This window comes from Microcaecilia unicolor, chromosome 6, assembly GCF_901765095.1.
Source record: "Microcaecilia unicolor chromosome 6, aMicUni1.1, whole genome shotgun sequence".
Classification (NCBI taxonomy): Eukaryota; Metazoa; Chordata; class Amphibia; order Gymnophiona; family Siphonopidae; genus Microcaecilia; species Microcaecilia unicolor.
This window is the reverse complement of record NC_044036.1, coordinates 103,284,100-103,309,064: the sequence shown is the minus strand read 5'-3', so window position 1 is coordinate 103,309,064 and position 24,965 is coordinate 103,284,100. Positions and strand designations below refer to the sequence as shown.

Sequence of the window (24,965 nt, the reverse complement as noted above, 5' to 3'; positions counted from 1 at the left end):
GAGCATAAATTGACTTCTCTGAAAACTTTCTAGGGCTGAGTGTATTCATTTTTACTAAATCTTGCTAAACTCTTAAATTTAGGAGCATAAAGAGTGGGTAGTAACAGGGATGGATTTAGGGTGGGGGAAATGAAGTTTGGAGCTTAGCACTGAGTTTTTTAGTCCTAGGCTCATAAATTAGGTTCGTAAACAAATAGAAGGCCTAAGCTTTAGCATAATTTTTAAGCACCTAAATTAAAATGTATTTTCAGCTGGAAAGTTGTGCTGTTAAGTTTGGCTGAAAATAGGGAACACGTTTAGAAGGCTAACTTAGGAGCTCAGCATTTTCTGAATATTGGGCCCTATGTTACTTTAAAAACTTGTCATACAGTCCCTTCCTAGGAATGTCTGAATGCATATTTCTTAAATGCTATAGTTTTATAAAGATGTTGAATAAAATGCTGTATTACTGCTGTATTATTACTGTACTAGCAGAAATATCCTTTTCTTTGCTGGGTTAGAGACACTCTCTACAAGAGTTCTTATCTGTGCTACCTGAAACTGTGGCACATCTGCCCACACCATGGTATGAGCCCACTGCTATGGCATAACTTTCACTATACCATGGCTTGATGCAGTTAATGCTACGATTCCATAGTCCTGCTCTTGAAAGTGATAACACTCTGTACCACCATACAGGGGAACTAGGAAATACAAAACCTTCCTTATCTTTCCTCTCAAGAAGATATACGCTTATTCCTAGCAAGCTCAGGTATAGAGAGCTAGCCTAATATATATACACTCTAAAGGGTAAGAGCTGACAGATCAAGGGAGACTAGCAAAGCAATTTTCCAAGTTACTATGAAGTTCAATTAGTGGAGAAGTAAGCACTGTCTCCATACTAAAGTAGACACGAAATCCAGATTGAGCGTATAAAGAATTAATAGACTCAATATAAATAGAAAGTTGATCAAGAACCACTGACTCCACAACTTTAGAAAGAAAGGATAAATTCTACACTGATAACTTTTGGCCTGCATTGGATCAAGATCTGATTTTTTTTTTTCCAGAATAGGCTTAATAAGGGCTGACTTCAGTGAGACTAGTAAATTACTGGATGTCAGACTTAATAAGAATAGAATGAAGACAGAAGTAGACCTATGGATGGTGTTTTAACCAGCTCAAAGGGATTGGATCAAAGAACAGACTTAGTTATGGGCATACCCTTTACAAACTCTATACCTCAAAGTAGTGCACACACACACACACACACAACTTTATATGTAAACAAAATTGCGGGCTGTGTCTGCTGTATGTTGCCTTGGGTGAATCTCTTTATAGAGGTGGTTAATAAATCCCAATAAATTAATAACAAGAATGTCAAGTGGACTTTTTTTCCCATGTGGTGTCAAGTACATAAGTACATAAGTAGTGCCATACTGGAAAGACCAAAGGTCCATCTAGCCCAGCATCCTGTCACCGACAGTGGCCAATCCAGGTCAAGGGCACCTGGCACGCTCCCCAAACGTAAAAACATTCCAGACAAGGTATACCTAAAATGCGGAATTTTTCCAAGTCCATTTAATAGCGGTCTATGGACTTGTCCTTTAGGAATCTATCTAACCCTTTTTAAACTCCGTCAAGCTAACCGCCCGTACCACGTTCTCCGGCAACGAATTCCAGAGTCTAATACACGTTGGGTGAAGAAAAAATTTTCTCCGATTCGTTTTAAATTTAACCACACTGTAGCTTCAACTCATGCCCTCTAGTCCTAGTATTTTGGATAGCGTGAACAGTCGCTTCACATCCACCCGATCCATTCCACTCATTATTTTAACACTTCTATCATATCTCCCCTCAGCCGTCTCTTCTCAGCCTCTCTTCAAGGAAAGTCGTCCCATCCCCACTTCATTTTCGTCGCCCTTCGCTGTACCGTTTCCAATTCTACTATATCTTTTTGAGAGACGGAGACCAGTACTGAACACAATACTCCAGGTGCGGTCGCACCATGGAGCGCTACAACGGCATTATAACATCGCACACCTGGACTCCATACCCTTCCTAATAACCCCCAACATTCTATTCGCTTTCCTAGCGCAGCAGCACACTGAGCAGAAGGTTTCAGCGTATCATCGACGCGCCACCCAGCCCTTTCTGCTCCGTAACTCCTAACGCGGAACCTTGCAAGACGTAGCTATAATTCGGGTTCCTCTTACCCACATGCATCACTTTGCACTTGTCAACATTGAACTTCATCTGCCACTTGCACGCCCATTCTCCCAGTCTCGCAAGGTCCTCCTGTAATCGTTCACATTCCTCCTGCGACTTGACGACCCTGAATAATTTTGTGTCATCGGCGAATTTAATTACCTCACTAGTTATTCCCATCTCTAGGTCATTTATAAATACATTAAAAAGCAACGGACCCAGCACAGACCCCTGCGGGACCCCACTAACTACCCTCCTCCACTGAGAATACTGGCCATGCAATCCTACTCTCTGCTTCCTATCTTTCAACCAGTTCTTAATCCATAATAATACCCTACCTCCGATTCCATGACTCTGCAATTTCTTCAGGAGTCTTTCGTGCGGCACTTTGTCAAACGCCTTCTGAAAATCCAGATATACAATATCAACCGGCTCCCCATTGTCCACATGTTTGCTTACCCCCTCAAAAAATGCATTAGATTGGTGAGGCAAGACTTCCCTTCACTAAATCCGTGCTGACTTTGTCTCATCAGTCCATGTTTTTGTATATGCTCTGCAATTTTATTCTTAATAATAGCCTCCACCATCTTGCCCGGCACCGACGTCAGACTCACCGGTCTATAATTTCCCGGATCTCCTCTGGAACCCTTCTTAAAAATCGGAGTAACATTGGCTACCCTCCAGTCTTCCGGTACTACACTCGATTTTAGGGACAGATTGCATATTTCTAACAGTAGCTCCGCAAGTTCATTTTTTAGTTCTATTAATACTCTGGGATGAATACCATCAGGTCCCGGTGATTTACTACTCTTCAGCTTGCTGAACTGACCCATTACATCCTCCAAGGTTACAGAGAATTTGTTTAGTTTCTCCGACTCCCCCGCTTCAAATATTCTTTCCGGCACCGGTGTCCCCCCCAAATCCTCCTCGGTGAAGACCGAAGCAAAGAATTCATTTAATTTCTCCGCTACGGCTTTGTCCTCCTTGATCGCCCCTTTAACACCATTTTCGTCCAGCGGCCCAACCGACTCTTTGGCCGGTTTCCTGCTTTTAATGTATCTAAAAAAATTTTTACTATGTATTTTTGCTTCCAACGCTAATTTCTTCTCAAAGTCCTTTTTTGCCCTCCTTATCTCCGCTTTGCATTTGGCTTGGCATTCCTTATGATCTATCCTGTTACTTTCAGTTGGTTCTCTTCTCCACTTTCTGAAGGATTGTTTTTTGGCTCTAATGATTTCCTTTATCTTACTGTTTAGCCACGGCTGACGTTTAGTTTTTTCCCTTTTTTCTAATACGTGGAATATATTTGTCCTGAACCTCCAGGATGGTGTTTTTAAACAGCATCCACGCCTGATGCAAGTTTTTTACTCTGCGAGCTGCTCCTTTCAGTCTTTTTTTCACCATTGTTCTCATTTTGTCGTAATCACCTTTTCTATAGTTAAACGCTAGCGTACTTGATTTCCTAGTTTCACTTCCTTCAATGCCAATATCAAAACCGATCATATTATGATCACTGTTATCAAGCGGCCCTCGTATCGTTACCCCCTGCACTAGATCATGAGCACCACTAAGGACTAAGTCTAGTATTTTTCCTTCTCTCGTCGGCTCCTGAACCAGCTGTTCCACGAAGCTGTCCTTGATTTCATCAAGAAATCTTATGTCCCTTGCGTGTACAGATGTTACATTAACCCAGTCTATATGCGGGTAATTGAAATCCCCCATTATTATTGTGTTGCCCAGTTTGTTTGCGTCCCTGATTTCCTTTAACATTTCCGCATCCGTCTGTTCGTCCTGGCCAGGCGGACGGTAGTACACTCCTATCACTATCCTTTTCCCCTTTGCACATGGAATTTCAATCCACAGTGATTCCAAGGAGTGTTTTGTTTCCTGCAGAATTTTCAATCTATTTGATTCAAGGCTCTCGTTAATATACAATGCTACCCCTCCACCAATCCGATTCACCCTATCACTACGATATAATTTGTACCCCGGTATGACAGTGTCCCACTGGTTATCCTCCTTCCACCAGGTCTCAGAGATGCCTATTATATCTAATTTTTCATTTAGTGCAATATATTCCAACTCCCCCATCTTATTTCTTAGGCTCCTGGCATTCGCATATAGACATTTCAAACTATGTTTGTTGTTCCTAAGTACATCATGCTTAGTACTTGACAGTATTAATTGGCAATCTTTTGTCTGATTTTTATTGTTATTTAAAGATACCCGATCTACTACAATCTCTTTTGCAACCTCACTATCAGGATACTCTATCCCTGTTATGGTGATATCTTTGAAAGATACCTTATCCCGAACCATGCTCTTTTGACAGGACTGTCGGCCTTCCCCCCATTTCTAGTTTAAAAGCTGCTCTATCTTCTTCTTAAACGCCGATGCCAGCAGCCTGGTCCCACTCTGGTTAAGATGGAGCCCATCCTTTCGGAATAGGCTCCCCCTTCCCCAGAATGTTGCCCAGTTCCTAACAAATCTAAAGCCCTCCTCCCTGCACCATCGTCTCATCCACGCATTGAGACTCTGGAGCTCTGCCTGTCTCTTGGGCCCTGCGCGTGGCACAGGTAGCATTTCAGAAAATGCTACCCTGGAGGATCTGGATTTCAGCTTTCTACCTAAGAGCCTAAATTTTGCTTCCAGAACCTCTCTCCCACATTTTCCTATGTCATTAGTACCCACATGTACCAAGACAGCCGTCTCCTCCCCAGCACTATATAAAATCCTATCTAGGTGACGCGTGAGGTCCGCCACCTTCGCACCAGGCAGGCAAGTCACCAGGCGATCCTCACGTCCACCAGCCACCAGTACTTAACCTACCATGGAAGTGGTCCTGTGGGCGAGAGTCCACATGCGCCCGCTTCAGTGCTTGCTGCTGAGTTGGTGGTCTCCGGTTTCGCAGGACTATCAGGTGCATCTCCATTTGACTCCTCAGGCCAGGCTCAGTATACAATGGTGGCTCCAGGATGACAACTTGAAGAAGGGGATACCATTGGCGTCTCCACCGTGGATTCTGGTGGTGATGGATACCAGCCTAGAGGGTTGGGGTGCTCATTGTTTGCAGAGCAGTGCTTAGGGCCGGTGGACTGGAGGCTCAGTGGCCCATCAACCATTTGAAGCTCTGAGCGGTGGCCCGGGCTTTGTAGGTGTTCCGGGGCTTGTACGGGGTAAGCCGGTCTGTGTTCTCTCTGACAACACGATGGCTGTTGTGTACATCATTTTGGATATGGTTATAAGATCAACCTAGTAAATCCTGAGCTTTATTTGAATATTTGTTGACGTTTATATATGATTTTTAGTATTCTCTACAGCTCCTTCTATTTGATTATACAGGTAGAGACTATTAAGAACAAAATTACAGAGCATATTCAAAAGCATGGATTAATGAGACAAAGTCAATATGGCTTTAGTGAAAGGAAATGTTGCCTATCTACTACATTTCTTTGAAGGGGTGAACAAACGTGGATAAAGGTGAGCCGGTTGATACTGTGTATCTGGATTTTCAGAAGGCGTTTGACAAAGTACCTCATGAAAGACTCCAGATGAAATTGGAGAGTCATGGGATAGGAGGTAGTGTTCTATTGTGGATTAAAAACTGGTTAAAAGATAGAAAACAGAGAGTAGGGTTAACTAGTCAGTATTCTCAGTAGAGAAGGATAGTTAGTGGGGTTCCCCAGGGGTCTGTGCTGGGACAGCTGCTTTTTAACATATTTATAAATGACCTAGAGTTGGGAGTAACTAGAGAGGTAATTACATTTGCTGATGACACAAAGTTATTCAAAGTCGTTAAATCGCGGGAGGATTGTGAAAAATTACACGAGGACTTTACGAGACTGGGAGACTGGGCGTCCAAATGGCAGATGATGTTTAATGTGAGCAAGTGCAAAGTGATGCATTTGGGAAAGAGGAACCCGAATTATAGCTATGTCATGCAAGGTTCCACGTTAGGAGTCGCAGATCAAGAAAGGGATCTAAGTGTCGTTGTTGATGATACGTTGAAACCTTCTGCTCAGTGTGCTGCTGTGGCTAAGAAAGCAAATAGAATGTTAGGTATTATTAGGAAAGGAATGAATATTGTGTTCAATTCTGGTCGCCGCATCTCAAAAAAGATATAGTGGAATTAGAAAAGTTGCAGAGAACGGCGATGAAAATGATAAAGGGGATGGGACGACTTCCCTATGAGGAAAGGCTAAAGCGGCTAGGGCTCTTCAGTTTGGAGAAAAGGCGGCTGAGGGAAGATATGGTAGAGGTCTATAAAATAATGAGTGGAGTTGAAGGGGTAGATGTAAAGCGTCTGTTTACGCTTTCCAAAAATACTAGGACTAGGGGGCATGCGATGAAGCTACAATGTAGTAAATTTAAAACGAATCTGAGAAAATGTTTCTTCACTGAACGTGTAATTAAACTCTGGAATTCACTGCCAGAGAATGTGGTAAAGGCGGTTAGCTTAGTGGAGTTTAAAAAAGGTTTGGATGGCTTCCTAAAGGAAAAGTCCATAGACCATTATTAAATGGACTTGGGGAAAATCCACTATTTACTACTACTATTTAGCATTTCTATAGCGCTACAAGGCGTACGCAGCGCTGCACAAACATAGACGAAAGACAGTCCTTGCTCAAAGAGCTTACAATCTAGCAGTATACTACTACTACTACTATTAAACATTTCTATAGTATAATAAAATGTTTTGTACTTTTTTGGGATCTTGCCAAGTATTTGTGACCTGGATTGGCCACTGTTGGAAACAGGATGCTGGGCTTGATGGACCTTTGGACTTTCCCAGTATGGCAATACTTATGTACTTATTTTTGCAGGAGGGCCATCAAAGGCCTGGTGTATAATTTGCTGTGAGTTCAGGTGGCTGCTTTGGCTTGCTACAGAGGGCGTGTTGAGCATGCTTCTCTGGCCACGCATCTGGATGTGGTGTGGTTTCTGAAGGGGGTTAGTTGGCTCTGGTCTCTCTGGTCTCCCTGTCCAGAATGGAACCTTAATTTGGTTCTGAGTGCCGTGCAATGGGCTCCTTTTGAGCCTCTGAAGAAATCAGTCATGATCCCTTCCTCCCTCTCTTTTTTTGGACTCTGAAGTTATGATTCGGATGGTTCCATCTTTACCGAAGGTGGCGTCAGCGGCCCTGAGGTGTTTGAATGTGAGATGAGCACTGTTGTGGTACCTGTGGGAGATTGTCACAGGACTGACCATCTGGTTTATCCTGCTGACGGGTTCCCAGAGGGGTCTCACGGCTTCCAAGGTGACCCTGGCATACTGGATTAAGGACGCTGTGGCCTCAGTTACATGCTGGTGGGTTGCCAGGTTCCAGGAGCTTTGCATATGCATTTTACCCATGCTGTGGCGACTTTTAGGCGCAGTCGGATGTTTTCTGTGGACGATATCTGTCGGGTGGCTACTGGGCCTTTTTTCACTTGTTCTGTGTTTGTTTGCAAAGTCAATAAAAAAACAAAACAAAAAGAAAAGTGTTTTTAAAACATGAAATAACTTCAGAGCAATTTCTCTACGACTGCTGGATTTGATGGTGGTTCTCTGCAGCATTGAACCACAGTGGCTGGTTTTCGATTCTGTGGGTGGAACAGAGGATATAGGGCCAGGCAAACGAGCGTGGCCTGGTGGTTGATGGGGTCTGTTCGGGTCTAGCTCTGGTTGCTGCTTTGGTATTCAACATACTAACTTGCTGAGGAGCTATCTGTCCTATGTGGGTGATCTCTATGTCCACCTGCTGTTAGATTTATTTATTTATTATCACATTTTCCCAACTGTGTCAGGCTCAATGTGGCTTACATTGCACCGTCATGGCAAATGCCAATCCAGTGAATTAAACTAATACAAGATATAACTAGTTTCTGGATTCATCTGCTGCGATTAAAGGAAAGAAAATTACCAGGTAAGATATAATTTTCCCTTCTTGAATATTTTCTTATTTCTCCTTTGCCCTTAGCTTAAAGAGAATTTTTGTTTATGGCTCCGGAGCAGTGCTAGTGTCTGGATAGGGGCTGAGACCCGTGAGGGTTTCTTGTGCTCTGGGGGTGTTCCACTGCATCCCTCCCCCCAATTTTGTCCTGGAAGTTCTCCCTCCGAATTGGGAGAAACAGAACTGCTTGTTCCTCAGGTTCTGTCTACCCCAGTGGAGGTAAAGGAGCCTTCAGCATGTTTGGGACAAGCCTCAATTTATATGTATGAAAATTAAAAACAAAAAAGGTTTGTTTCTTGCAGCACTAGTCTGAAATTTGGCTATCCCAGGGAGGCTGTAATTTGATTCCCCTGTGTGTTCGGTGTTTTGTCGGTCAGGGTGCAGGGTTTGGCACTTTTTTTTCTTTCTTCCTTTGGAAGTATATGAGCCAGGTGGAGCCTGAGCACCGACAGGCTCTGCAATTGTCAGCGGCAAGATTGTACAAGTATTAAGGCAGCCTGCAGGAGCAGCTTTGGGTTCCTTTCCAGGACAGGAGACCCATGAGGAGCTGGATTCTGCGAGTGTTAGATATTCTGACATGATTTTGGCGGTGGTGGAAACCACCACCATTTTGGATTCCTCATCATCCCAGGATCAGCGCCTGCAGCTGGTAGCAGTATTCCTTCTTAGGTGTGTCGAGCAGGGAGAGGAAGTGGGGGTGATTTTTATTTTCCCTCCTACATTTATTCTAGCTATGTATAAGGGCTTTTGTATGAAGAAAGCTGGAGAACAGCCAGTACTTGAGCTTGAAAGCTTTTTTTTTTTTGGGGGGGGGGGGGCATTCTACTGCACCCAAATGGTAGCATTGAGAATGGGAAAGAAGTTTCTGGACTCTGGCTCTCTGTCTGAGGAGGATCAAGCTCTGGGTGAGGATCCTCGATTTTGAGTTTTCTGCAAGGCTGTGGTGTTGGAGTTGGAACCAATTTTGAGTGGAGTTGGTAAAAATGTACAAACTTCGACTTCAGCTTCAAATAAAAAATTACAACATTATAATTTATGGTGAATTTATCATCTTAATCTGTCAGATCCAGGATAAAGATGATAGGCTTTAAATTTTTTGTTCTGGATATATCTAATAACAGTCGGAGGTTTGGTGTACTGACTCCATAGCCCTGGTTTTCTGGGGAAGAAGCCTAGATGGAGGATCTGCCTCCAGTTGAGGACTCCTCAGTGGTCTCTAATTTCATAGAGATGAGCTGCAGGAACTTATAGCACAAGTATCTTTGCTTTTGAAATTTGAGTAAGATTCCACCACGGCAGAACCTCACAAGTTGATCCTTTGTTAAAAGGCATTCATAAGCCCACTAAATCCTTTCTGTTGCATCAGACGCAGTGGTCCTGCCAGGAGAAAAACACACTGAGGTTTTTCATATACTCCACAGCAGCATCAAGGGCATGTTCACTTCCCTTCATATGCTAGGGTTCCACAGAACTTTCCTTCAAAATCTTTTCCCATGGTACAACAAGTTGGGGTCACTAAAGTTTACCTTGCAATGTTTGTTCATAGTCTGTTCTGGCAAATCATTATGCAACATCATAAATGACATGGACACCAAAGTCAGTCGGTTCCCTCATGTCATATGTATCTTTCCAACAACAAAAAAGGCAATAGACCTGAGAGTGACCTAATCTTATCATCTATAGATAGTGCGTATAATTCCATCACTTCAGCTTGATGCACTTCATCACTCTAGAGACCTTAGTTCCCCAGGTTCATATATATTTTTTGGACCCCTCTAATACTAGAAGTTCAAACCCTTAAAGAACTTTTTATAAAGGCTCATCAGTCTCAAGGCCTTAAAACACCACCCATTTATATTTGTTTTGTAATCCAAATCCTTCTTCAACCCACCCTACTTTTTCTCCAGTGGGGATTTATTTCAACCCAATAATTTTTTCATTTAGTTTTCTATTTCATCTTAACTCCTCAGGAGGAATATTCTCTGTTTCTTTTACCTGTATTCAGTAGCCAAATTTCACAAACCAAGTTCCAAATTCACTAGGTTAATATCACAAACCTTTTGCGCTCTCAAGCATTCTTTCACCATACAACCTCTTGATTCTACTTTCTAGTCTTGCCTCATCAGACTTAGTTTATGGGCGTAACCTTTACGAACTGTATACCTCAAAGTAGTGCGCACACATTTTATACTGTAAACAAAATTGCGGGCTGTGTCGTATGCTGCCTTGGGTGAATCTCTTTATAGAGGTGATTAATAAATCCCAATAAATTAATAACAAGAATGTCAAATGGACTTTTTTCCCCATGTGGTGTCAAGTACTTAACCTACACTGACTCATACCTTCTTCTCACTGTATCCTGTAATACATTTATCAACTACCACTGGTTCTTCCTCTTTCTGGACAGAGCTTCAATACCTGTAGACCATATCCTAATTGAACATGGTCTAACTAGATCTGTTACACACTGGCAAGTCTTCCCATATCTCAAAGCATATGTGCCTACCAACTACGAGCTAAAGCAGCCCCATGTTGCACACCACAGATCCACTCCTTTGTGAGCACTGGCTAATCAACCAGATGCACATGATTAGACTGCAGCTGATTCTGGCACAGGATAGACAAACCTTAAGATCTCCTACGGTAGATGCTGTAGTTTCTGCAGTCACTAAGAAGACCATGTCCCTGTGGATGGGGATACATCTCTGATGGATGCTGAAGACTGTAGAATGGAGTCTTTGCTAAAACAGTGTTTTGATATGTCGACTTTGGCAATTCAGGTGGCGTTTTACAGAGGTCTAGTGACTAGAATTTGTTTTCGTTTGGTTTAGATAGTGTGACTGGTCGCTGGTGGGCTAGAAAACTACTAAAATTAAGATCAGATCATCCTCTTTGGCAGGCGCACTCTGATTTGCTTCGGGCTTCAGCCAAGTCCATGGTGCTCATTGTGGGAGCTTGAAGGTCCTTATGACTGTGTGCCTGGTTGGATGTCTGTTTGAAATCGAATCTGAGCAGGTTTCCCTTTATGAGAACTCTGGTGAAAAGTTTGATAAATTGGAGAAGAGTCTTGGAAACTAAGATCTCTCTATTGCTGGAGAATAGGCTGAAGCTTACTGGTAAAGGGTTTCAGGCAGAGGTAGCTTTAGGGAGGGGCAACATTATTGCTCTGATAGTCTATGGCAGTCAGTACGGTAGTTTTTTTTTTTCCAAAGACAGAGATCTGGTTCTACGGCATAGGCCTATGGGGCCCAATAAATGTGTTAGAGGCTCATCCTCCAGTGGCTGTGGGAGCTTGGTTACAAGGTTTTCATCAGAGGTGGGTCCAGAATACCTTGGACCCAGTGGGTTCTCGAAGTCATCTTCAAGGGGTACACCTTGGTATTTACATGGTCACTGTCGAGGCCTTTTTGGAGTCCCCTTAAAAGGCACTCTGAACCCTTGGTGGGGAGTATGCTTAAGGATGTTACCTTGAACACAGTGTTTCTGCTCACTATCTCATCAGCTCCTTGGATTTCGGAATTACAGGTGTTACCGTGCAGGAAGCCTTTCTGATGTTTTTCAGGGGCAAAGTGGTTCTTTGGCCAGTGCCTTCTGTTTTCCCAAAGGTAGTTATGGTTCTTTTTCTCAACCAATTTATAGCATTGCATGTGTTGGGAGAGGCCCAAGGATCAGAGGAATAAAAAGCAATCAGCTGAATGTTAGTGTTGACAGCATACTTGAGTAGAACCGAGGTATTCTGGCATTTGGACTTTCCTTGCATTTTAATTGGAGGGCACAAGAAGGGTGAGGCGGTGTCCAAGGCCACTATTGCTAGGTGGATTAAAGGGAAATGGGACTTGATATACCGCCTTTCTGTGGAGGCATCTATTGCTTCAGCCTATATCTTGCACGGATGGCCTGCCCCAGAAGGTCTGAAAGCTCAATTCCACTAGAGGTCAGGCAGCTTCATGGGTGGAGAGCTTGTTAGTTCCGCTTCTGGAAATTTGTAGGGGAGCTATCTGGTCATCGCTCTTTTCCCTTGTTCAACATTATCGTCTGGATGTCCAAGCTAGACGAGATATATCTTTTGGAGCACAAGTTTTATCTGCAGGATTTGGAGGACCCCACCCCTAGAGGTCACTGCTTTGGTACTTCCCATAAGTCTGGGCTGGTCTAGAGGGGTGGTAAGGAAAAAGACATTAGGTCTTACTTGCTAATTTGCTTTCCTTTAGTTCCTCCAGACTGGCTCAGAACCCGCCTAGTATGGCTTCTGGTAGCTGTTTTAGGAATCTTGGTGCAGTGGAGGGTAGCAGATGTGGTTGTCTACAAGAAGAACCTTATGAAGTGTGGTTTTCATTTTAATCAATGTTACTGGTTGTTGAATATTAAAAAATATATAAGCATAGTTCAAAGAAGGGTGTCTGAGCAGAAGAAAAAGGGACTGTACAGGGCAGTTATCAGCTCATTGAAAATTCTAGAATTCTAAATCTCCACCTGTTGGCAGGAGTACATAACCCATCAGTCTGGGCAGGTTTAGACTAAAGGAATGCAAATTAGCAGGTAAGACTTAATTTCTCCTTTATATATTCACAGGTTTACATAAACTTGCAAAATTACTAAAACTGAAGAGTAATGCAAATCAGTTCATTAGTGATTTGCAGTGGCAAAATTTCTGTGGAATATTTGTGCAATACCCAGTTGTTTGATGCAACTTAACTACATCTCAACAGTGTAGTTAAGTTTTGAAAATAAGTCTGATTTCATGTGGATTTTATCCCTCCAAAATTCCATGGGCAACCATTTCAATAATATTTAAATGAGCTGGTACCATATTTTATTTTTATTTTGTTACATTTGTATCCCGCGCTTTCCCACTCATGGCAGGCTCAATGCGGCTTACATGGGGCAATGGAGGGTTAAGTGACTTGCCCAGAGTCACAAGGAGCTGCCTGTGCCTGAAGTGGGAATCAAACTCAGTTCCTTAGTTCCCCAGGACCAAAGTCCACCACCCTAACCACTAGGCCACTAGGCTGTAAATTTATTGCCGCAGTCTTGATATGAGAAAGAGGCTTTATGCTTTGATATATGTAGTTGACATTAAACCTTTTGAAGGCAGAGGAGAAAGATAATCATAATATATATATATTTTTTAAACTAGATATCGCATCATCTTGAAATGAGCTATTTTGAAGTTTACAATGAGAAAATTCATGATCTTCTTGTATCTAAAGATGGTCAAAAGAAGCAACCGGTAAGAGTATGTCTTTTGGATGCTGTATGTGTGTGTTTTTTTTAATTTTTTTATTTGAGACCAATATTTAGTGTTGTAGTAGTGTTAACTGGATATCTTTTTCCAGATATTCAGTGGCATGTTGGTACTGCTGATTATACATAAGTGAAGTTGAGAGAGAAAGATCTGGTTCATTTTATGACAGCCCTTCAATACCATTAAGGTTGTCTAACTAAACTTGAGCTATGTCTCAGGAAGTACTGAATATTTGGTAGCGGCTAAATTTTGTTTGGCAAATCTAGACACTGCAAATGATAAACTGAATGACAGGTAATTATTCTCTCTACTTGATCAACTGACTAATGTTACCACCTAGTAAGCACCGGGGATAAAACTTCCCCATCTACAACAGACCTAGCCACCTACTTCCAATCCAAGATCCAGACAGAAACCAACTCAACTTCTCAAATTCTAGCTGTGACTCACCACTTCCCCCGTTTCTACACCAGCCGACAGAATCTGGTCCCAGTTTGATGAGATACAACTCCCTGAGGTGAAACGCCTCTTCACAAAATACGCTAAATTAACCTTTTGTACAGATATTTGCCCACCCATTTAATCAAGCTAGCTTCCACAACATTCTTTGCTGCCCTCGCCCAGTGGCTGAACTTTCATTTGTGCTCCGGCAATTTTCCTCTCACCTATACCAAAAAAATAAAACTGAGCATGTCCACTATTGGAATCCTTGTGGATCGAAATTCCACGTGAAAAGGGAAAAAAAATGGTGATAGGAGTGTACTACCGTCCGCCTGGCCAGGACGAGCAGACGGACGCAGCAATGTCAAAGGAAATTAGGGAAGCGAATAAAATGGGCAATGTAGTAATAATGGGTGATTTCAATTATCCGTATATAGACTGGGTTAATGTAACATCTGTACACGCCAGGGAGATAAAATTTCTTGATGAAATCAAGGACAGCTTCATGGAACAGCTGGTCCAGGAGCCGACCAGAGAAGGAAAAATACTAGTCCTTTGTGGAGCTCATGATCTTGTGCAGGGGGTAACGGTGCGAGGGCCACTTGATAACAGTGATTATAATGTGATCAGTTTTGATATTGGCATTGAAGTAAGTGAACTTAGGAAATCGAATACACTAGCGTTTAACTTTAGAAAAGGTGATTATGACAAAATGAAAACAAAAAACAGTTAAAAAAAGAATGAAAGGTGCAGCTCACAGGGTAAAAAAACTGGCATCAGGCGTACAGAGGTACAGGACAAATATATTCCGCGTATTAGAAAAAGAAGAAAAAAGACCAAACGTCAGCCGGCGTACCTAAACAGTAAGGTAAAGGAAGCCATTATAGCCAAAAAACAATCCTTCAGAAAGTGGAGAAGAGAACCAACTGAAAATAATAAGATAAAACATAAGAAATGCCGAGCCAAATGCAAAGCGGAGATAAGGAGGGCAAAAAAGGCCTTTGGAAAAAAAAAAGTTAGCATTAGAAGCGAAAATACATAGTAAACATTTTTTTAGATGCATGAAAAGCAGGAAGCCGGCTAAAGAATCGGTTGGGCCGCTGGACGAAAATGGTGTTAAAGAGGCGATCAGGGAAGACAAAGCCGTAGCGGAGAAATTAAATGAATTCTTTGCTTCGGTCTTCACCGAGGAGGATTTGGGAGGGACATCGGTGCCGGAAAGCGTATTTGAAGCAGGCGAGTCAGAGAAACTAAACGAATTCTCTGTAAACTTGGAGGATGTAATGGGTCAGTTCTGCAACTGAAGAGTAGTAAATCACCAGGACCAGATGGTATTCATCCCAGAGTATTAATAGAACTGAAAAATGAACTTGTAGAGCTACTGTTAGTAATATGCAAACTATCCCTAAAATCAGGTGTGGTACCGGAAGACTGGAGGGTAGCCAATGTTACGACGACTTTTAAAAAAGGTTCCAGAGGGGATCCAGGAAATTATAGACCAGTGAGTCTGACGTCTGGACCGGGCAAAATGGTAGAGGCTATTAAGAATAAAATTACAGAGCACATACAAAAACATGGGCTGATGAGACAAAGTCAGCACGGATTTAGTGAAGGGAAGTCTTGCCTCACCAATCTACTGCATTTTTTTTGAGGGGGTGAACAAACTTGTGGACAATGGGGAGCCGGTGGATATTGTGTATCTGGATTTTCAAAAGGCGTTTGATAAAGTCCCTCATGAAAGACTCCAGAAGAAACAGGAAAGTCATGGGATCGGAGGTAGGGTATTACTATGGATTAAGAACTGGTTGAAAGATAGGAGGCAGAGAGTGGATTGAATGGTCAGTATTCTCAATGGACAAGGGTAGTTAGTGGGGTCCCGCCGGGGTCTGTGCTGGGACCGCTGCTTTTTAACATTTATAAATAACCTTGAGATGGGAGTAACTAGTGAGGTAATTAAATTCGCATATGACACAAAATTATTCAGGGTCGTCAAGTCGCAGGAGGAGTGTGAAAGATTACAGGAGGACCTCGCGAGATTGGGCGTTGAAAGTGGCAGATGAAGTTCAATGTTGACAAGTACAAAGTGATGCATGTGGGTAAGAGGAACCCGAATTACAGCTATGTCATGCAAGGTTCTGCGTTAGGAGTCACAGACCTAGAAAGGGATCTGGGAGTCATCATTGATAAGACATTGAAAACTTCTGCTCAGTGTGCTGCAGCAGCTAAGAAAGCACACAGAATGTTGAATATTATTAGGAAAGGGATGGAAAACAAACACGAGGATGTTATAATGCTGTTGTATCGCTCCATGGTGCGACTGCACCTCGAATATTGTGTCCAATTCTGGTCGCCGCATCTCAAAAAAAGGTATAAAGGAATTGGAGAAGGTGCAGAGAAGGGTGATGATAAATGATAAAAGGGATGGGACGACTTCCCTATGAGGAAAGGCTAAGACGGTTAGGGCTTTTCAGCTTGGAGAAAAGGCGGCTGAGGGGTGATATGATAGAAGTCTACAAGATAATGAGCGGAGTAGAGTGGACAGATGTGAAGCATTTGTTTACACTTTCAAACAATAATAGAACCAGGGGACTCAAGATGAAGCTAGAATATGGTATATTTAAAAAAAAGTAGAAAGTTTTTCTTTACTCAGCGTGTAGTTGGACGCTGGAACTCGTTACCGGAGAATGTAGTGACAGCAGCTGGCCTTACAGAGTTTAAGGGGGGGTTTGGACAGATTCCTGAAGGAAAAGTCCATTGAACGTTATTAATTTTTTTCTTTTTTTTTCCGGTTTTGCCGGGTTCTTGAAGCCTGGATTGGCCACTGTCGGAGACAGGATGCTGGGCTTGATGGACCCTTGGTCTTTTCCCAGTATGGCGGTGCTTATGTGCTTAAGTAACTACCACCCAATCGAGTCCATACCTCTATTTAATAGTATGGAGGACTATGTGACTGAAAAAGTCGACCGCTATTTCCAAAAATTTGACATTTTACACCCTTCCCAATCGAGCTTCAGGAAAAACTACAGAACCAAAACCATGGTAACAACCCTGATGTCAAAGCACTAAAGAGGTACTCTGCAAAAGACAATGCACAATTGTTATGCAATTTGACTTGAGCAGTGCCTTCGACCTAGTAGATTTTGAGCTGATCATCCAAATTCTGAATCATTTTGGCATTCAAGGCTCAGTCTTATCGCGGTTCCATGGTTTTCTAACAAACTGCTACGACCTAGTCAAAAAGGATGAAGTGCTTTCTGACAAATGGAGCCCTCCCAGCGTGGTCCCCCAGGTTTCTCACTCTCTCCCTCCCTCTTAACCTACTTTTACAGTCCTAGGTACCACCCTCGATCTTGCTAGGATAAAACACTTTATCTATGCAGACAACATCACTGTGAATATCCTGTCTCCCAACTATGGTCAGACACCACTGATCTCATCAGACCTGTATCAGCGTATTAGAAATCTGGACAAGAGAAAATCCAAGCTTGTATGGTTAGTCCCAAAACAGACCCTAGATGCACCAAGTCTGACACCCGGATGGAAACAATTTCTCCTTGGACCTCCATTCAAAATTCTAGGAGTAGAGGTGGATCATCTACTATTCATGCAGAACCACACCCAGTTGATAATAAACAATCCATCACCCTGAGAAAACCGAGGACAATCGAAAAATTTCACCCTAGAAACTTTCCGCTTTTGGTCCCGTCATTAATTCTCCCCAAACTGGATTACTGCATTGTAGCGCTAGCCATATCTTCCAAATCGGTACTTCACCGTCTGCAGCTCGTACAGAACTCGGTAGTCAGACTAATCTTGGAATACACGCTTAGAATAACCTCAACCATATTTTTCCAAGCTCCACTGGTTACCAGTTAGGGAGAGAATACAGTTTAAACTGGGTATCACCACCTACAATATTCTCAATGGGGAAGCACCTGAGTACACATTAAACCTAATATTCCTACACAGAGATCATCTAGGTATATACTCGTAACTTATTCCACCTCAAATTTCCAATGTACAAGTACCTAAAATCAACCAAACACTTGAATCTCTCTGTTCCAACTAGCCAACCAACTCCCTGATTTTCTGAAATCAGGCATACACTATCCGCCATGTTCAGAAAACTCCTCAAATCCTCCTTATTCAGTAAGGCAGGCCTATCTAACTATCGTCATGAAGACCCCTCCATAATAGACATGCCTCTAGTTGCTCTATTCTCATGTTATTCCTGAACGATCTAGTCCAGCTGTTTACCAACTGTGATTTGTCCTTTAACTGTATAGATATAGGCGGATTACAAAAACTGTAGAAATAATAATAATAACATAGGTATTTAGTAAACAGCATTCTCACTTCTCCCTTCTTTTCCATTATCTATTAGCTTTAGAGTACATCACTGTAACTGTCTATTGCTTATGTTTGACTTATTCTTGCTATACACTGTCTTCTCCTCTCCCTCCACTCTCTCAGTTGATAACACCCTCATCGTCCCCGTCTCATCTGCCCGCAACCTCGGAGTCATCTTCAACTCCTCCCTCTCCTTCTCTGCGCATATCCAGCCCATGGGCGGGATCAGAGCTTGAGAGACAGAAGTGAAGCAAAGGCGCGCCGAGCGAAGACCATGCCGCATTTTGCTGTAGCTTCCGACGCCTTTTCAATTTCGGAGGAGGAGGGCGAGCGCTGGTACTGGGAGGTGCTGGGAGGGAAGGAGGGCGAGCGCTGGTGCTGGGAGGTGCTGGGAGGGAGGGAGGGCGGGCGGGCGGCCTGGGGCTTCCGCGGTTTGGAAGAGGGAGTGAGGGTGGGCGGCCTGGTACTCGGAGGGAGGGAGAGTGGGCGGAGCGGACCGACGGCGCGCATGCCAAAGGAGAGGGCTCTGCGTGCCCTCTCTGGCACGCGTGCCATAGGTTCGCCATCGCTGCTCTATAACATTAGCAAAATTCGCCCTTTCCTCTCTGAGCACACCACCCGAACTCTCATCCACTCTCTCATTACCTCTCGCCTCGACTACTGCAAGCTACTCCTCACTGGCCTCCCACTTTGCCATCTATACCCCCTTCAGTCCGTTCAGAACTCTGCTGCACGTCTTATCTTCCGCTTGGACCGATATACTCACATCTCCCCTCTCCTCAAATCACTTCACTGGCTTCCGATCAGGTACCGTATACAGTTCAAGCTTCTCCTACTAAAAACAAATGCACTCGATCTGCAGCCCTCCTTACCTCTCTACCCTCATCTCCCCTTATGTTCCTACCCGTAACCTCCGCTCTCAAGACAAATCCCTCCTTTCAGTACTTTTCTCCACCACCGCCAACTCCAGGCTCCGCCCTTTCTGCCTCGCCTCACCCCATGCTTGGAATAAACTCCCTGAGCCCATACCCAGGCCCCCTCCCTGCCCATCTTCAAATCCTTACTCAAAGCCCACCTCTTCAATGTCGCCTTCGGCACCTAACCACTATACCTCTATTCAAGAAATCTCGACTGCCCCAACTTGACATTTCGTCCATTAGATTGTAAGCTCCTTTGAGCAGGGACGGTCCTTTTTTGGTAAACTGTACAGCGCTGCGTAACCCTAGTAGCGCTCTAGAAATGTTGAGTAGTAGTAGTAGTGACTTCAAAAAGGATGGGTAAATAAGTTTTCCATGTTGGGCAATAAATAAGTAGTGCTGTGGAGTCAGTACACCAAACCTTCTGGTTCCTCAATTTTTCTACTGTCCGACCCCCAACTCTGATTCCTACTATGTATAATAATTCTAAGAGAAATGTATAACATAGGTTATTTTTTTTATGTACAAAATTAGGACTAATAGACTACAAAATATATTTGAAGTTTGAGCAAAGAACCTGAACAAGAGTATAAAATGATAAATTTACTATGTATTATAATGCAAGCTTTATTTTGAATAAGAATCAGTACATTTTTACTGGCTCCGGACTCCACAGCTCTGTAAATAAGTCTCCTAGAAGCTGCTTCTCGCCACAACATTTATTATTATTTTTGAGGCCTTTTAAATTCAGGGAAATAAAATTAGGCAATTCCTTGGTCATTTTTTAAATATTGTCCAGTCTTTTACTTCATTTTGCACCTTAACCACTTCCATGCCTCCATTCTTATACCACATGCCTCACAGACCACTCTAACCACATTTCTTCCTCCCCCCCCAACATCTACCCTCAACTGAAGTCTGATACATACCCATCTAAAAATGTCTTCCCCCAGAGGCAAGAGCAACCCCTCCCGTGACCCACTCATTTTCTCCTATTGATTAGCATCATACAATATCAAACAGGATTTGAGGTGCCTCAAACTTGCTTAAATCTGTTCCTAAAGCCCCCACTCACACAACTCCTGTCATTTCTCAGACATAGAGCCCCCATATGCAAGTTAAACCCAATCCCTAGAAAATGTTTAGTTCCAAGTCCATTCATGACCCCAACCCCCCAGTTCAGCTCCTTCATAGTGAGATATATGCTGTCCTTAGTGATTCTTCAGAGTCTCTGCACTGATCTTTTCTCCCAGGCATATTGCTTATATTTGGAGTTTCTTCTACACAAAATCTCAACCTCTTTTGACACCAGGATTGCACTCTGATGATTTTTATTGATTTTTAAAACAAGAAAACAAAAGGAAAAGCCCGCATGTAGCAAATGTTTTCTTTCATTAGTTTCAATGACGTCTTTTAGCTGCCCCCATTTGCTGAAGGTCAGCATATATTTACTTTGTACATGTTCCATAGCATCCGCCCCAGGAATTAGACGTTAAACATGATCGGATCTTTAGCTGAATGGTCATGAAAGCATGCCACAGTGTTGCTTGGTACATTTCCCAAATTCTCTCCTTTAATAATGGGTGGGGGAAGGTGGGGGTGTTCTGTTTTGGTGGTGGTAGTGCTCAAAATGGGTCTGGATCTCTGGACCATGACCTCCTTATGTTCTCAAACTCAGCTGTCTTAGGCTGAGTTTCAGTATCTTCTGACGTCTCAGTCAGCTCTTACTTTTTCTCTCTAGGCCTTAATTTCTTCTTTCCAGTTCTCTATTCACTTCTTCCTAATCCTTGAGTCACCCTTCAGCTTCCAGTACTCTGTGGCCAATCTTATTCTAAGGCTCCTCTCAGTTCAACAATCACAACCCCCAGATTCCATTGCAGCTCTTTGAATGAGTCCAGCATCTCTTCCCTTAGAAAATGGTTACCTTATCTCATGAGGCTAGATCTGCTGTCATTACTGCTATTCAGTCTCTGTCATTTTGGAATGTTTTCCCTGTGAGGAGCCGCTACTCAGTATCTAACTTCCTTGGGTAGTCATCCTCAAATTAGGGCTGGAAGGTTTTTTTACCATCTAACTACTACTACTACTATTTCATTTCTATAGCGCTACAAGGCGTACGCAGCGCTGCACAAACATAGAAGAAAGACAGTCCCTGCTCAAAGAGCTTACAATCTAATAGACAAAAAATAAATAAAGTAAGCAAATCAAATCAATTAATGTGATTGGGAAGGAAGAGGAGGGTAGGTGGAGGCGAGTGGTTACAAGTGGTTACGAGTCAAAAGCAATGTTAAAGAGGTGGGCTTTCAGTCTAGATTTAAAGGTGGCCAAGGATGGGGCAAGACGTAGGGGCTCAGGAAGTTTATTCCAGGCGTAGGGTGCAGCGACAGAAGGCGCGAAGTCTGGAGTTGGCAGTAGTGGAGAAGGGAACAGATAAGAAGGATTTATCCATGGAGCGGAGTGCACGGGAAGGGGTGTAGGGAAGGACGAGTGTGGGAGATACTGGGGAGCAGCAGAGTGAGTACATTTATAGGTTAGTAGAAGAAGTTTGAACAGGATGCGAAAACGGATAGGGAGCCAGTGAAGGGTCTTGAGGAGAGGGGTAGTATGAGTAAAACGACCCTGGCGGAAGATGAGACAGGCAGCAGAGTTTTGAACCGACTGGAGAGGGGAGAGGTGACTAAGTGGGAGGCCAGCAAGAAGCAGATTGCAGTAGTCTAAACGAGAGGTGACAAGGGTGTGGATGAGGGTTTTGGTAGAGTGCTCGGAAAGAAAGGGGCGGATTTTACGGATGTTGTAAAGAAAGAAACGACAGGTCTTGGCAATCTGCTGGATATGAGCAGAGAAGGAGAGAGAAGAGTCAAAGATGACCCCAAGGTTTCGAGCTGAGGAGACAGGGAGAATGAGAGAGCCATCAACAGAAATAGAAAACGGGGGGAGCGGGGAGGTGGGTTGGGGGGGGAAAATGAGAAGCTCGGTTTTGGTCATATTTAATTACAGGTGGCGTTGAGACATCCAGACAGCAATGTCAGACAAGCACGCTGAAACTTTGGTTTGGATGCAAGGTGAGATATCAGGGTGGAAAGGTAGATTTGGGAGTCATCAGCATAGAGATGGTAGGAAAAGCCATGGGATGAGATTAATGAACCAAGGGAAGATGTAGAAAAGAGGAGGGGACCAAGAACAGATCCCTGAGGTACGCCGACAGGCAGAGGGATAGAAGTAGAAGAGGATCCACCAGAGTGAACACTAAAGGTGCGGAGGGAGAGGTAGGAAGAGAACCAGGAAAGGACAGAGCCCTGGAATCCAAGTGAGGACAGGGTATCGAGAAGTATGCTGTGATGGACAGTGTCAAAAGCAGCGGAAAGATCAGAAGAATGAGGATGGAACCTTGGTTCAGGTTGCAGCCACTGAAGATAGTCTAAAGAATTCGCTTGGTTAGGCAAGTTTCCAGTAAGTAACATCACTTCCCCACTGGGGGTAATTTTTTTTTCCCTTGGAGGAGAGGGAACAGGATATTTGGCAGAAGCATTTTTTCCTTAGTGTGTATTTGTACACATTTTTCATTCCAGGGCATTAATGTTCCCTTACTTGATGTGACTGCACCAGTATCATGCCAAAAAGCCCTTAATTTATTGATTAGGTAAATTACTGTTGTCTCTTGCACAAATAGCTTTTAGTGTGTGGTGTTATTTGACATTTGTTCCCTTCCAGAGAGAAATTAAAGACTTGGGCAAAACATGTGCCATTTTCAAAATCATGCAGGTAAATGGGTATTAAGGTGCTCTGCCCAATACCCAGATTGGGTGGTAAGAATGCAAATACTTTTGTGATACAACTTGAGAGAGACTTGTAAGTGAATATGACTGAAGGATTCAAACATTTCATATTAATTCTAATGTTTGCTTGCTAATAAATATACTATGTGTAATGAGGAGCACTGCAGTGGAGTGCATTCCTCCTTAATCACCAGCTGAAACCACCTCAGTTAAATCTATGGAAGTAAAATGAGCCAGTCCTCCTGCTGCCTTCTCTAAGGAACAGGGTTTTTTTTAAAAAAAATAAGCCAAGCATGGCACCTAGGCTTCCAGAGGTCTACCTAGCTTGACTCCGATTTGGTTCAGATTGGTTTAACCTTTCTGCTCCTGGATTGGAGGACAGGGCTATGTACCGCAACTTCCAGGATTCTTAGGCATTCTGGTCCCTCCCAAGTTGAAAGCTATTTGCTGCTAGAGGTTGCACAGCAACTGACCATCCCCTAAGTATCCAGACCCCTCCTCTGTAAGCTTGCCTGCTGCATGGAATTTATGGCAGCTGCTCATTTCTGAGGTAAGAGGATTTTTGTGTTCTCTTTCTATTGTCTGGTTCTGTTCCCTCGTCCTTTTTTTGTTCCTGGTTCCCATAATAAACACATTGTCGTCTTTCTTTTATTCATTTCCCTACTCACTACATCATCTGAGTCTATAGGGATAGTACAATCTCCTCCCTTCTAGCAGCCTGTCCAAACTTATCCTTTAGCTCCCCTGGGGATAATCCTGTAGTGAGAAGGCAATGAAGATGTAAAGACATGGTTTTATTACATTGTGTATGCTCTGATTGACCACCTCTTATGTTTGTTGGCAATGTTTTTTTTTTTAAAGGCATATCTGCAGGTAAAATGGTGTTTTAGTGCCTGAAATGGCTTTTTCTAAAACTTCCTGAGGTGTATGCAGTTATTTCTATAAGGATTGTATGTGCATAAACTTATCTAACATGGGTGGAGGCATTTTTGAAGGGAAGAGTTAGGGTGGTGTTTGGACTAATGTAGTTTCTTTATAAAAAAAAAATCCCATAAAAATAAAACTGGACATTATGTATATACCAAAAATCGTGTGAATATGTGCATATATTTTCTAAAGGGTAGTCTTTAAGAAAGTGTGTTCATATTCTCCATTTGAAAACTGGTGCAACTTGTATGCACAGCCAGTTTATCATCACTGTGTAGAAATGAATTATAGATTTTTACTGTTTTCATGCCTTGAGCGCTGGTTGTGGTAAGGTGTTGTCTAAATGTTTTAAACGATTCAAGCCAGAATTTAGTGTCACAATTGTTTTTTTTTGTTTTTCTTCTTTTCAACAGCTCAGAGTAAGAGAACATCCAACCTATGGACCTTATGTTGAGGAGCTGTCAGTGTAAGGTGTTTTATTTCAGAATCTGAACATTGTAAATTTCTACTTTCTGTTCAGTAAAGTTAATCTAGGCTAACTCCCCCCTCCATAAAACTAAATAAAGAAGAAATTCAAGTTCCATATCATCAAGCTGATCAATCCATAGACTGGTGGGTTGTGTCCATCTACCAGCAGGTGGAGATAGAGAGCAAACTTTTGCCTCCCTATATGTGGTCATGTGCTGCCGGAAACTCCTCTGTATGTTCTCTATCTCAGCAGGTGGTGGTCACACACAGCAGCAGCTCTGGCTAGGCCTCCAAGCCTAATTTTTAGGTTTTGTTGAGTGCCTGGGGTTGAGGGCTCTTTTGAGCAAGTGCAAACCTGGTGGTGCCAGGTCCCTCCTTTTCTCCCCCCTCCCGCTGGCTCCGTTAAAAAAAAAAAAAAAATTTTAAACGTCCTTAAAGGCGTTTATTTCGACGTTTATTTAAACGTTCATTGCAGCTACTCACTGGGACACCAGTTCGTTACAGCTCGGAGTGGACAGCAGGTAATTTTTACCTTTTTATAGCGGGCAGGGGGTTCCCCGATTCTTCTCCTCGTGACATATGGCGTCGGAGGGCGAGGGCGCAAAGGGTCGCTCCCATCGCTTGAGCGCTTCTAGAGGGGATGCGGGGGTCTTACAGCCTGATTCGCCCTTGTTGGGTGACAGTTTCGTGACCGATGAATGTCCCGGTCCTTCCTCCCGTGG

General features: G+C 43.1%; 1 protein-coding gene across 1 annotated transcript in view; it reads left to right on the top strand.

Annotated features, from left to right (window-relative positions):
- Positions 1-24,245, top strand: part of LOC115472459 (kinesin-like protein KIF14) — a 37,074-nt gene extending 12,829 nt beyond the window's left edge. The window contains exons 4-5 of the mRNA XM_030206749.1: positions 13,257-13,349; positions 24,189-24,245. Of these exons, the coding sequence (XP_030062609.1) occupies positions 13,257-13,349; positions 24,189-24,245 (150 nt within the window). The remainder of the gene's footprint in view (positions 1-13,256; positions 13,350-24,188) is intronic.
- The last annotated feature ends 720 nt before the right edge of the window (positions 24,246-24,965 follow it).